This window comes from Gadus morhua, chromosome 17 (genome assembly GCF_902167405.1).
Source record: "Gadus morhua chromosome 17, gadMor3.0, whole genome shotgun sequence".
In the NCBI taxonomy this organism is placed as follows: Eukaryota; Metazoa; Chordata; class Actinopteri; order Gadiformes; family Gadidae; genus Gadus; species Gadus morhua.
Window position 1 is genome coordinate 18,535,070 of NC_044064.1, and position 14,901 is coordinate 18,549,970.

General features: G+C 42.1%; 1 protein-coding gene across 9 annotated transcripts in view; it reads right to left on the reverse strand.

Moving 5' to 3' along the window:
• Positions 1 to 8,458: 8,458 nt before the first annotated feature.
• col6a3 (collagen, type VI, alpha 3) overlaps positions 8,459 to 14,901 on the reverse strand; it is an 83,063-nt gene continuing 76,620 nt past the window's right edge. For 8 of the 9 annotated variants that reach the window (XM_030339118.1, XM_030339119.1, XM_030339120.1 and 5 more), the window contains 8 exons: positions 14,719 to 14,821; positions 14,575 to 14,630; positions 14,230 to 14,490; positions 13,621 to 13,698; positions 11,356 to 11,541; positions 10,703 to 10,903; positions 9,712 to 9,906; positions 8,459 to 9,284 (listed from right to left, as the gene is read on the reverse strand). In XM_030339118.1, the coding sequence (XP_030194978.1) occupies positions 9,247 to 9,284; positions 9,712 to 9,906; positions 10,703 to 10,903; positions 11,356 to 11,541; positions 13,621 to 13,698; positions 14,230 to 14,490; positions 14,575 to 14,630; positions 14,719 to 14,821 (1,118 nt within the window). In that variant the 3' untranslated portion in view covers positions 8,459 to 9,246. The remainder of the gene's footprint in view (positions 9,285 to 9,711; positions 9,907 to 10,702; positions 10,904 to 11,355; positions 11,542 to 13,620; positions 13,699 to 14,229; positions 14,491 to 14,574; positions 14,631 to 14,718; positions 14,822 to 14,901) is intronic. The other variant, XM_030339111.1, reaches the window with a different exon arrangement.

Here is a 14,901-nt window from a genome sequence, read left to right on the forward strand (position 1 = left end):
CACCCAAACACAGTATTTGAAGACGTTCCCGAAATTCTGCCGTGGTGCAGAATTACAGCCACTACGAGCTAGTCGCACATTGAGCTTTCCCCAAATGCGCCGTTTCGGTGTCTGTAGCTTTAATGTAAATGAGGAGAGAGGCTGGTCAAGGAGGAGGGTGGGGGTGTTGCCCTGAGCAGCTTGCAGCCACGGTACAATGCGCTCTTTTTACAGTGGATGTATCGCAATGGCGAGGCGCACACAGCCTTTAGCTGTGTTCCGTAAATATTCTAGAACACACGGGAGTCCTGGAGCTCTATATCTAAATAATATCATACTATACATAGATATCTATATCATAGAATATATATTATCATGGCCAAAAGCTGTGTGAGCCACCAGACGATATTATGAATCTCAAACGACCGCGTCGGGTTCTCCGACGTCTCTGGTTCTTCCACGTCCACATCAATCTGAAGCAGGCACGGCGCCAGGATACCAGTGGTGGATGGGCCAGACAAATTCTGGGTGGTCCTTAAATTAAAAACCTTACGAAATCTAATACAAATGACTGACTAATATACTGTTATATTATCTGTGTATAATAGCTTGATGCACTTTAAATATTTTGTAGCATTTTAAAAAGTTTCGGTGCATAGGACCGACCTATCCGCGATCGCTCCTTAGGCCTTTTTACACTGCCAAGCCGGTTCGGTCGCGGCTTGGCACGAATGAACGTTCCTCTGCGTCTTTCTCGTAGATCGCACCATCTTTCAACGTCTTTGTTAAATGCGACTGCATCACCTTCTCTCCCATGATGGTCAGCAGCTCGCGGATTCTACCGTCTCGCCAGCTAGAACTGCTCATGTTGATATCACTGCGTTATTGTCTCTGTTGTAGACAACGCAGCAACACCTCTACCCAAGCCCCCCGCACCCCCTCTTGTGCTGCGGAGCGTCTAATCGCGTTTGCATAAAAAATAAACCGCCAGTGGGTAGGGTCCGGGAGTGTAAAGACGTCTCTTGGTACTGACCAAAGAAGAGCGCTTTGGAATCTCCATTGCACACCATACCTGGCTGTGCTTTTGCGCGTCACTCTATAGATCCAAGGCCAATAGACTGTAAAAGCGGTCAGGAATCGAATATATCCCACATAGTTTAGTTATGCTTGTATAACATGAGGCCGACTATTTCAGAATTCTGTTTAATTTAAGTTAAGTTTAAGTTTTCAACAATATTTCAATATCTTTAGCAGCAGACCGAGCTTGGCTTATCATACAAAGAAGATGCAATCAATTGTAGCCTAGGCTACTACGAGATAATAACTAATACTATAGCCTAAAGCAATTATTGACCATTAGCGTAATGTATTTACATTTGTGTATGATCAACAGCTGAATCAAGACTTCCTGCTGCTCTTTGGTGGTGAAACAGCATCCAAGATGCTTGAAAAGTGGGACACGGCATTCAAGAACAAGGTTATCAAAGAGGCCAAACAACTGACTCAGTCAAAAGAGCTGTGCCGACTGAATGCTGCTGAGAAACCTACGGAGAATGATGACACTAGTAAGTGTGCAGTGTTGGTTTTCATTCCAAATAGCTAGTGCTCTTTACTTTGTGCCTTCCAAGTAGATACTGATGACTTGTTTTGTGTTGTATCTCCCTCCTGATAGGCTGGGACAGTGATATGGCTTCTCTGCTGCTGCTCCTTCATCTCTTGCCATCCACAGCTGGACGGAAGAGGAGCAAAATCAGTGCCAGTGATGCAGTGGAAAAAATGGTTCACTTTCACAAGGTATGGATGTCTCATCTGTTCTTTCCCCAGCAACAAAAGAGAGAACTAATCTAGTTGGTAGTTGCCCAATATGAGTTTTTCAAAGGCTGATGCCTATCGCTTAGCGAGCAGGTAGGCCAAAGGCCCATATACAAAGCAGACTTTTGCATTTGATAAATGACATTTAATTACAAATGAGAAACAACATTAAACTTAAAAGTAGAAAATCAAAGTAGTGCCCTTAACAACAGCATTTAACACCTGCTTGTTTCCTTCCAGCAATCTGTAATTATTAAAATATAAAAATTCTGTTACTATTTGGGCAACATTTAAAAAAAACAAAAAATATTATTTCATGGACTTTATGATTTAATATACAAGGCCCTCTTTGCCATTAACGCGCTTTAGATGGATTTTTCAGAATTAATTCATGAAATAGAAAAAAATGGAAAAAAATTGTGATATTTGTCAAACACGATATTGAAAAGCAAACTATTGAATAACGTCATAAAAGAGGGAGCACTAACATTAAGGTGTTCAACTTATTCTGTTTTTCAGTTGTGCTGCAGCATTGATGAACACCTGCGTGGGAGAAAGGGTCAACAACCGTACATCCTTGCTGCTGGTCGCACCCAGAACAAGATTGACACCATCTCGTCGTAGATAAACAGCTCATCCCCTGCCAAGCCACCAGCTCCTTAGGTGCTTTTGATGGACTGTTCAAATCACACTACGTGTTCAACCTGTCATATGAGGAGTCCCTAGTCCAGCTCTACACATTTGTGCAGACAACAGTCTACAACATCGATGTCACAACAACAGATGAGTCTCCAAGAATCCGTGAGTTGCGGGCAAAACTCCTGAACTAGGATTAAAACAAGTGTTTCATATGTGAAGCTGTACTCCAGGCTGTCCAGTCCTTGGGAACCCATTTAAGAATTTATCAGTTTCTATCCTAGCAGCAGGTTGAAGTGGGTTCCTAGACCCGCCTATTTCTCACGCACTGGTTGTTCTGGTCAACTGTAACTTTTTTCATGTGCATAAAGTTGTGTTTGTCATTTTCTGAAATGTGTAAGCATATTTATTTGGGCCTATTTCCACCTTTCTCATATCCACACTTGAGTGGTTCATTAGAGAGAAGAGTGGAGGAGAGACACTATCTGTCAATGTGTTCGATGCCTGGATCTTGTGTGCAATATTTTTTGTGAGCTGCAATGTTGAATAAAAAAAAAAAAGAAATAATAGTTTGTTTTAAGGATTTATTATACTTTATACTGTAGCAATGTGGTTTTTCTTACAGTCGAATATCGAAGCATTTTAAACTTGGTGAAAATGATTAACTGAAAGTTAACACCATATAGTGTTAAAAACACACTTTAATGTGTAATAAATCAACACTCTTAGTGTTGGTACTGTGAGTGTTAAATATTTGACACTATTTAAGAGTTAAAATATTAACACTTTCAAAAGTGTTACTTTAACTCCAACTTGGTGAGGATTATATAAACACCAAGAAAGTGTTAAATTCGAGGTGTCCAAAACATGCTTGACCGATCGTAATTAAAGGGGACTACTTTTTGAGGGAGATGAACTCAGAGTATACATTTAATAAGCATGCAATGCGAATAAGAAAAACCATAATTATTAAAGTATTTGAATTGTTTTATTATGTTGTTAGCAAGAGGTAGAAGGTGGAAGGTTACCGCGAGCCGGTTACCGCGAGCCGGTTACCGGAAAGCCGTCCACGAGCCGGGCATATCAAACTGTTTATTGCCCTGCCTCTCGGTGATTATTCCTTACTTAATTTTCTGCAACTAATGGGTACATTTCTTTGCATTTAGAAGTCTCATCTGTCCTAGACGCAACATCTCAAAAAGAAATGGACACAAAAATTGCCATTTCATCTACTCTCACCCCCCTTCCTTAAAAGTGATGGGACTTTAATTGATGGGTATTTCCATAATAAAGAACTTTTTCCCATGATCCTAACCCTGACCTTAACCACAAATGCCCCATCCTCAAACTCATGTCTAACCGTTACCATTTCCATTTGTCATGGTGACTCATCTTTCCTGTTGATCCCACTCTCCCAGGCCCACTGTTAAGAAGTTTGGTGTTTTTGGTCCAAGTCACAACTTGCACAAAACTAGTGACCATATTGCAGATAAATATGGATGGTTGCATGAACATGATGGTGTCAACATTTTGTCATTAGCCACTGATCCTTTGTTCGATCCATCGACCAGACTCAACGCTAAATATAGTTTCTGTTGTGGGAAACATCAAATTAAAATTTGATTAGGGCAGAAAAAAGTGATTTAATCTCCATAACATGAGGAACTAGAACGTTCAAAGACCAGGGGCCGTATTCACAAAGGATCTTAGGGCTAAAAGTAGGTCCTAACTGGCGAATTTAGGAGGAACTCCTAAAAATAATGGGCGTGTCACTCTTAAATTTAGGACTCCTAACTTTTTTCACTAAGAGCAATTCACAAAGTATTTTAGGCCTAAAAGTAGCACCTAAGTCTAGGAGAGCTTAAAAGTCCTCAAGAGGACTCCTAACTCAGTAAGACCTATTCACAAAGAATCGTAAAATGCCTGCGAGACGAAATGTTAGGGTATTAAACTTGTTGTGGAGTAGTGCGCGATGCATTAACATCCCCGACTAACAGGAATAATCCGATTAGTCCCGAAATAAAATTTTTGGACACACTACGTTATTTAGCAACAGGGGAAATGCAACTTTGCAATGCCGACGATTTAAAAATATCGTAACCATCAGTCAGCCGTGCCATAAACTTTGGACATTCAACAATTACACAGGATCAAAGCCATCTTCATGGCACTTGCAGGTATGCCCGGTGTGGTCGGTGCTATTGACGGGACGCACATAAAAATAATTGCGCCTTCAAAAGACGAGGACGTGTTCGTCAATAGGAAGAAAGTGCATTCCATCAACACGCAGGTTGTTTTTGATGCAAATTTTAACATAGCCTACTGGATGTTGATGCAAAGTGGCCTGGAGCTTCAGCTACCCATGATTCGCGCATTTTAATGGTGTGCGGTCTGAGGCAGCTTTTTGAGATGTACCAGGTGTCACTTGCTGGGTGACAGTGACTGACTATCCATGCAAGACGCATGGATAGTTAAATTTTACGTATTTTTATTGTTTGCTTTCTCTCTCTCTTGAACGTGCAGGCTACAACGTCATTATCGTGGTCTGCAAAAAATTGTCATCATGCGTGTATTCTGCTAACTGCACTATAACTACTTAATAGGAATTCATTTCTAGCCTAGGCTATTTCCTTGTTTTTTGGTGATTCAGTGGGCTCGTCTGAACAACCAATCACCGAACTGACCGCTTCTAAACTCGTGCACGAGAATTGACGTAATCCATAGCAACGGCGCATCACTCTTAGTTCACTCTTTGTGATTTATCCTTAAGGTGCGGCCACACCAGACTCGCGTATCTCGCGTAAAGATTACGCGAGATACGCGCGTAAAATGTTGCTTGACCATTTTGTGTCAAAAATGGTCGCATACGCTCCTAACGCGCCATACGCTCCTAACGCGCCTACGTCACTCGCCTAGATGAGTCCATGTCCATGCAAGTGAATGGAGTGTCCCTCTTCGTCATAACTATCAAACCAAACATCCTTCACATTCACCGAGCGAACATTACGAAAGTAAAATGCACATTTCTCGCTAAAATTTTTTCCATAAACGCATTTAGTGGCGTAACTATGTTACTATTTCCACCCAGAATAAAGAAAGTTGTCGGCCGTGGCTGCGCTGGAGTCCGAGGTAGGAAACCCAAACGCCGCCGTGTTTGGGTGATAGAGTTTAGATCGGGTTAGATTAAATAATCTCGGATATAAATAACAATAATCGGGTTAAATAACTTCACATGGTGTGTCTGGTGTGTTTCCAGCATTCGTAGTGTTGATCAGCAGATATATAGTCCGCCAAGACGTTGAGGTTGCTTAACCAGAGACTCTGTCCATGCAAGTGAACGGAGCGTTCCCTCTTCGTCATAACTATCAAACCAAACATCCTTCACATTCACCGAGCGAACATTATGAAAGTAAAATGCACATTTATCGCTAAAAATGTTTCCATAAAAGCATTTAATGGCGTAACTATGTTACTATTTCCACCCAGAATAAAGAAAGTTGTCGGCAGTGGCTGCGCTGGAGTCCGAGGTAGGAAACCCAAACGCCGCCGTGTTTGGGTGATAGAGTTTAGATCGGGTTAGATTAAATAATCTCGGATATAAATAACAATAATCGGGTTAAATAACTTCTCATGGTGTGTCTGGTGTGTTTCAAGCATTCGTAGTGTTGATCAGCAGATATATAGTCCGCCAAGACGTTGAGGTTGCTTAACCAGAGACTCTGTCCATGCAAGTGAACGGAGCGTTCCCTCTTCGTCATAACTATCAAACCAAACATCCTTCACATTCACCGAGCGAACATTATGAAAGTAAAATGCACATGTCTCGCTAAAAATGTTTCCATAAAAGCATTTAATGGCGTAACTATGTTACTATTTCCACACAGAATAAAGAAAGATGTCGGCCGTATGCTTCTGTCCAAGCTCACTACTCTCTGCCAGTGACGTCGGGTCAAGCTCAACGCTGATTGGGCAACGCGGCTAATCGTCATGCGTATGAGCGTAAAAAGTTCAATTTTTTGAACTCTTGAAATGTACGCGCGTATATATACGCGCGTATACATACGCGCGTTACGCGCGTAAAATGTTGCTTTTACGGGTGTAACGCGTGTACGCGTCTCATACGCGCGTAAACCAATGGTTCCCTATGGAAAAAATGGCGATTTTATACGCGAGGTACGCGAGATACGCGTCTGGTGTGGCCGCACCTTTAGTAAGAGTAGGTCTCAGCGGCTTTGGGAATAACTTTTAAGAAAAAACTCCTACATAAAATGTTTTAGCGTGAGTTAGAGGCACTCCTAGCATTAACATAAAATGCTTTGTGAATACGGCCCCAGATGATGTAATAATGATGAGCGTTGGAGGCCTTTGGGTTTAGGGGGGGGTCCTGTGAAACCCTTGAGACCCCTCTTACTTTAATGAAGGGCTCGACAAATCAACACAACATGATGATCTGGGGGGGGGGGGGGGGGGGGATTTCTGCAACAACCATTGCAAGATGACACGTGTAAACACATGTTGGATATTTACTGTAGAACCGCAAGGGCACTCAATCACACGAGACCACGCATGGCGGTGCAGTGCACGACCATGAAGGCAGGATGGGTGTGTGGTCTTGTGGGATCCATAAACACACAGCTTATAGAATGGGGACACCAGCTGGATCAAGTGGTACTCATTATGAAAGTGCATGTGCATGAGTGTGTGAGGGTTTGTATTGAGTGCATGGTGAACTCTAAATTGAGGCAGTTGGAAGCACCCAATGCTACACAGATACGTTTCTGATTATCTTAAACTATCAGCAGTTGTAATGCTTGGAAAAACTGCTTGTCATCCCATGATGAGATTCAGTACTATGCCATTACCAATGCATCATCGACCGTCGCCTTCCGTATATTGCTGGTGGTTACAGGACACCATATTTATTTAGAGAAGCTCCCAAAGCCCCACTCTGGATAACTGCTCTGTAATGAATGCACACAACATAGCGTCTGCTTTCCGAAAGTTTCAATAATAATCTAAAAGACAGTTGATTCATGTTGACTGCGGTTACTATGGGAACCAATGTGATCCCAAGTGCAGAGGAACTGAGAGTGTCTTCCCCTGCTCTAGTTATCTATGCCATTATCAAAATACCACAAGAGACAGAACATCTGGGGTTCCAAGCCCTGAAGCCCTTTTCTGATTCTTTTTTTGAAACACTCACAGCCTTTAAGAAATATGCAGATTGATATTACTGCAGTGTGCTTTTTAATTATGTTGGAAAATGAATGAAAACATAGAAACAAAGAGAAGGGATTGGATTCTGGATATGCATTTGTACACATGCAGCAGTTCAGAGGGGGGGGGGATATCTATAAAGGTTTTGAGTTTACTGGATTAAGATTGGATGTTTTTTTTTTGATTGACTTGAAGGAAGACACAACAGAATTTCCTCGGCCCTCAAAGTCATTCAGGATTTCTCATGTGGCCCCAAAATGACTGCCCAACCCCGATCTACAACAAGAAACATTAAGGCTGATTATTTGAAGTGAAATGAGCTCAAATGCAAAAACTTTGTTAATCTCTTCCAAAGTAGTGCGATCCATTGATTCCTTCATGTGTCAAGGTTGCTTTGGCTTTTGGAAAACCTCTACAGGAAGCTTTGATTGTAGCCTACTGGTCTGTGTTTATATCCTGTCATGACTGAATGCTGTGAATGCACATGTGTTGATGCACACATGGGCAGCTGTCCACCAGCAACATATTGCAGAACACGGGGCTCTGGGTTTCAGTTTTCTGATATATAATACTGTGCTTGTGTATTTCAGTTATTGACATGCATGTCCTTACTTTGGGTTAACTTCATTGTTTTTACTTTGTTATTATTTTCATCTTTCTTTATTAGCTTAGTAAGGATCAATTAACTTTGGGGTCCATCTGAACTGCATTAGAACTTTTCTGTATTGAACCAACGTAGCAAATACCAGTACATGCAAGGGAAAGGATCATATAGGATTTTTCTGATTCTGATTTAAAAAAGAAAGGCACCCAGTTTATTAGAAAGTCTAATTCATCTTTATTTCCCCCCCATTCCCCAAAATGAAAACACAAATTTTACGTAAACGTAACAAGATCCTACATTAAAGAAACAAACATCAAACAGCTAGACAAGTACATTCCCTTTCTAGTCACCATGGGACTGTGTGTGTGTTTTTGGCAGCGCCTCATTTTTCTCCTCTCGTCATTTGAACGAATGGCTGCTGGCGTTTCACTATACGATGGGCTTGTTCAACGGCTGTAAACACTGCTAGGTGTGGAATAGGATCCATATGGATCAGGTCATTTGACAATCTATAATTGTTTTTTAAAGTGACAAGCTTTGTTGCCTTGTGAAGATGGAATGTAGAAAGACTCATCACATTCACTACTAAGGTTAGTCCTGCAAATACTGGTTTATTGATTATCTCTGTCCAACATATTCATATATGACTTTTGTTTCATCATGTGAAAAAAAACAATGAAAAAGGAAAAGAAAGCTGTGTAGTTGACTGAAACAATAATACTCAAAACAGAAGGACCTTTGAACTCCTTCATCCAGATCAAAATAAACAATCACAAAACGACATAGCACCAGAAGGTCATAACAAATCATGCAGCAAATTGTGTTGCTTTCTTCCTTCACTTTATTTCTGTGAAGTAGACTACTTCAAGAATTTGGTTTGGGTTTAAATCTTCTCTCTTCGAATGTTGTGTGGAATCCAGTGCAGCCACCATTGATTTGGTATCGCATCATAGCTTGGTGTTTCTCCTCTGAGGCGAGGTTGACCTGTTCTCAATGTCCTATGTCCTTATCGCAACATTCATCCTAGGTTTCAACGCTGCCGGAGAAAAGGAACAGACATCACATTAGATATATACATGGCCTAGAACAAGAATGTTGTCATGTAGGACGGCAATGTTAACTGTGAATCCACCCACATGTTATGATTTCCGGTCTCTTGGCTTAGTTAGCAAACATCTGATTCAACATGTCTGCTCTGTGTGTTACCGCTCTTTACTACAGATGATGTGGAACCCGTCTTTCCCAGTGTATATTGGTATGTAAACCCTCTTGTGTCAACGCACAACCTCTCCTTATTTCCGTTACACTGAGGGAACTTGGTTAACACACTATTATCAAAACAGGTGCAGGTATATAGGCCGGGATAAAGGCCACAATGTGATGCCAGTTGTACCCTGAGCATGTGTTGCAAATGGGCGCCAGCCAGGGCTTGACTTGCTTTCAAGAAGGGACGAGGGCTTTACCTGGCTTCCCACAGGTCTTCTGACACTCCACAAACGTGTCGAAGCGGTTCCGGTTGCCGCCACAGCCGCCGTACCAGAAGCGCGTGCAGCTCTTGCTGAGGGTGTCGTAGTGCCACTTGAGGACGAACTTAGCACAGGCGCCCTCCTCTTTAGGAAGCTGGCAGACGTCCACCACTGTGGTCGCCACTGGGTCAGCTGAAGAAGAGCAGTTAGCGCAAAGCTCATTAGACAAGAAACCAGAAGAAGGAACAATGACTACTAATCTAGTAAATGAGAGTGGGTAATTGCTAACATACATATTAGCTACAATAAATATAGAGCTATGGAGCTAGTGAAGTTACTTAAAACATAAAAATGTGTTGGCTAGATACATTTAACTGGCTTATACATAATGGGAAGATACATAACGCTGAGAACCAGTTGTACATTTAAATGATTCATGGTTATTTTTCAGTTGATCTGAGTTTAACCCTGTTGCCAGCCAAAGTGTATGGTTAAGGATCTATTTTCTTGGCTCTAAATGCCACTACCTCTAATTACCCTTGGCGCTAAAAAAAGGAGATAAAAAAAGTAAAACTAAACAGAATACATTACAAGATTTCAAAATTTTTAAACAAAGCATTTCTCTATTAAAATCTATGCTTCAAAGTTAATTGATGGTTTAAGTAACCTCAAAGCCACTGTAGAGGTTCCATCTCCACTTAGTCTATGGAAAATATTTAAGGACCAAATCCTTTGGTTCATGAAAGTGCAGCTTTCGACATAACAATGAGCTAGTGAACAAGGCTTTCCATTCATTTGCTGCTACACTTATGACCTTGGCTTCTCCTGGGAATCACTGAAGAATGGCATTGGTGCTTTTTTTCCACTGCTGGGCCTTAGACTGGCTCCATGGTTCATTTTGGAGGGAGGAGGATTGGGGGGTACTCTTGGTACTCTTTTAGCGTGGTAACATCTCACAGCTACGTCTTCATCTCGCTGCACCTCTCACCTGGAGATGGGAGCAGCTCCTCCACTGGTTTGGCTGCAGATGGGCTGGACTCCACCAGCACTCTGGCAGAGATGCTGGGCTCCACCTGGGCAGCCGTAGCGATAGGGGTATCTATCTCTGCAGTCAGAGAGGGAAGGATGGCCACCTGTTCACCTGGGGCCGAGATGATCTGTGCGGGTTCAGCCTGCTGTTGCTCCGACACTGTGAACAGAATACCATGGTGTCATACCCTGTCCACTCCCAGATCTCCACCATCTCCATCCACCCAGAATTGGCAAGGTATATTTTCTCTCTTAAAAAATAAATATATCTGTACCTCCATTCCGGACATCATCTAGTCCTATATGGTGTAAGAATAAGTGTTTAACCTTTCATACGTCGTTCTTGTTTTAAATATCTAGAATGAGAGCTCCTGCTCTCAACAATCTGCTTTTAGGCTTTTAATTAGTAATATTTCCCAGCCCACAGCCTGCATTAGAGACATACTGTACAATAGATGACACCAGTTCTCTGGAAAGTACATCTGAAAGCCTACATTTTCCACATGCCCCAGGGGCCTTACAGAACCCATCAATGTGTCTGGAGCCGAGGCAGTGCTTGATGGGACACACCGCTGCTGTGACACTGGTTGCGCTGAACGCCTGGCCACTCACCTGTGCTTGGGCAGCTGCTCAAACAGAGGGCCTCTGTCCCGAACCTATTCTCATTGCCTCCACAACCTCCGTACCAGAACTGGGTACAGATCCCGTTCTTTCTGTCAAAGAACCACTTTGCCTGATAGTCTTTGCATGGCATTCCAGGGTCATAGTCAAGTGAGCATGGATCTGTCAGTCCAGTTACTAGAACGTGCAACAAACAAAAACAACACAACAGCGAGTATAGACGACAAGACAGACAGACAAGGGGAGAAGATGAGTATGAGTGAAGATCGTTTTGACTACCAACCTGGAGACACTATCGGGATTTAAATAATCTTGATGATACCAGTGAAGTCGAAATTGTAAGAAGTTTAATATAAAAGCTAATCATGATCAGAGGTGAATCAGGCATCTAAGGTTGAGTGTAACGCTGAGAACAACGGGATCATCAAGAAAAAGGAAATGGCATTCAAGATGGTATTAGCAACCAGAGGGAGCTGAAGTGAGTTGCATTAAAAAGCGATGATGTGATTTGGTGGGCAAAGGTGATGTAGTCAGGGAAGAGTAAGAGAGTGGATTTTAGATCTACACGTGCGCTAGGCAACCATTACAACCGTTAATCTAGTAGCAGTAGTAGTAGTAGTAGTTTAGGGTTAGTTCAGTCTTCGAGCCATGGTTGTGTGGTCTCCAGTTCCATCATAAACGTCACCATCTGGCCCTAATCGCCTTAAAGTCAAACCCTTAAAACTCATCAAAGCACCTTGGCATCACACGCACTCAACACCATCAAACCTAGTTTTGTATGACTGAGCACTGAGCAGTATATTATAGCCTATATAACAAGCATGCTTATTCATGTAAGATTCATAGAACCCATATGTCTTGAATGAATAGAACAACTTTGATGGTTTATCATAAATCAGCTGTCATGCAATGGGCATAGAGGACGGCTGTAACAAAATGACTTTTTCAATTAACACAACATTTGACAGCAAAATGTTTGATGGAGAACCTGCCCATTGCTTGTCATCATGAAACAGAATAAAACATGTGGGAAAATAGTGAACAATAACAATAAAGTAGGAACAACAATACCAATAGCTAAACACGTCAATGAACCTTCAAAGACATTATGTCCATCATTGGCTTAAGATAAGTCCATCTAAATGTATATTTACCGAAGTTGGGTCTATTTTTGAAGTGATAGTAATGTATGTTTCAAAGGCTATATTCTTGGCTAGGGACTAGGCCCTGCATTAAAAACAGTTTGCTCGGAGCAATGAAAACATTTATGAGGGAAGGCTACTCGGGGACAATTAAATACATTTCTTTGGGGTTGGGGGGGACTGCCAATAAAAAACAAATCAACTGGGATTATTTGACACTATTATTGGCTCTGCAAAATCAATGGCCTTGCCCATATTTAATCCAAGCCAGCTATATATAAAACAAGCCCTATTAGTGAAACAATCCCATCAATCATAGATATCATCTCATATATCTTATCTCTTATGGCAGTGGTTCTCAAACGTTTTATACCGCGTACCACCTCAGAAAATATTTGACTCCCCAAGTGCCACCATTATGACCGATGTTATAAATATAACAAAGTACAGTAGCGTAGGCATGCTGCACTATTCAGCTACGCACAGCTCAAGCAGGAGGCACATTTAACAATTGTATATCAACAACTTTTTTTGAAAAAGCCTAATTATTATTATAAAATTATAAGACTAATGAGAAGGCTGCATGTTCGGTTGTAAGATGACTTTGGTTCGGTTGTGTGATGCATGTGTGTCATGGATTTATTTCTAAGAACATCACCACATACCACCTGTACTCTGTTCACTGTCACCGTTTTTTACAGTTCTGCTCGAAATATTCTCCTCCTGTCTCCAAATAGTTCCCACTTGGAGCCACCATCGCAGTATTTTTTAATTGCAGCACATATATATTGCCGTCAGTTTAGCTTGTAATCGTGGATGTCTATGAAGCAAGCTGATATTGAATCAAAAACATTACATGAAAGGCAAAACTTTTTTAAACCAGATTTTTAATGATCTCATGGTTAATGTATTTCCATTCATCATAAATATATATATATTTTGTTTACCACTAAATAGTGCATCGCGTTCCACCAGTGGTACGCATACCATAGTTTGAGAACCACATTCTTATGGGTTTGTGATGCTTCAAAATGGAGAACCGGTGCACGTTTCACACAGCGCTAAATGATTTTGAAGAGGGAAAGCCAACACATGCACTTGTAAGGGTACTCACCAGTTTCTGGTTTGTCCAGGGGTGTGTTTACCATATCAGAGTCCATAATTGGACTGGCAGGCTTCGGCTCGGCTGATTCTGTCAAAACAAGAGCAACAGTTAACAGAGTGGCTAGAGTCCAGCCATGGGCCTCAACATCACATATTCATGGAGATATCCTGAGCTTCCCCCAAGCGATGGGAGAGTCGACTGAGAAGAAGCAGTTGGGAAGTACAAGAGTGGCAAGAACCAAATTTGATATTGAATACAGATTAAATATGACACATTAAATAGACAAAATATTTATGAATATAACTATAGCACTACTTTGTGTTTGGATTGTTGAGAAATGTGTAGCTAATGCAGGTAATTCTACTAAGTTCTATTGCTGAAAATGTCCATATTGGAATTGTATTGTATTCAGTACAATTTCAATACAAGTTTTGAACACGGTGAAAATTACTTTATTCAAGCTTTAATAATATTGCAAGATGCATCATACAGTCTTGTTGAGCACTGAAAGAAGGTTCCAGCTTTAGGTGAGGAGCTAAACAGAAACAGAGTTCCCCCAGTTTAAAAGTCCCCACTACGCTACAAAGGCCTCCGACCGATCCCCAGCTCTGGTCTTACTGGTGGTGAGGATGCCCTTGTGGGTGGAGGTGACCAGCCCCGCGGCGGTGTGGGCCGTTACCACGGCGTGGTAGGTCTGGCTGCTCTCTAGGTTCTGGAGGGAGAACTCTGTGTCGGACACATTGGTCTTCACCACCAGGAAGTGGTCGCGGAGCCGGGTCACCACCACCTGGAAGTAGGCCGAGAGCTTGGGATCTGCAGGGGCCCAGCGCAGCTTCAGACCGCTGGACGTGATGTTGGTGGCGTGCAACTCGGCCGAATCTTAGGGCGGTTGGACAAGTTGGTTAGAGGCACTGGACAATTCAGCCTCCCACAGAACACAGGGTGGAAACCTAGTGGGCGTACCTTCGTGCTTCCTCTGATGGGCTGTCTGCTGGTGGTCATGCTCCTTCTTGTAGGTCCTACACGAGAGATGCGTGACGAGTGAGCAGCAGAAACATCTGGGTACAGTGGTTGGACCTCAGCTACGGAAAGGGTTTAAAGACTCACTCATCGGACTGGGATGACTTGAAGGGGTTTTTGAACGGTTGGTCGTTCACAAACCACGTGCAGTTTCGGGACACTTCCGGGGACATGTAGAAAGCGTTTTCGACTGAAATAAATAACAGAAGAGGATAATAATCCATGTTATATCCAAAAAGAAAACACAAACATGGAAACCGTATTACCGTT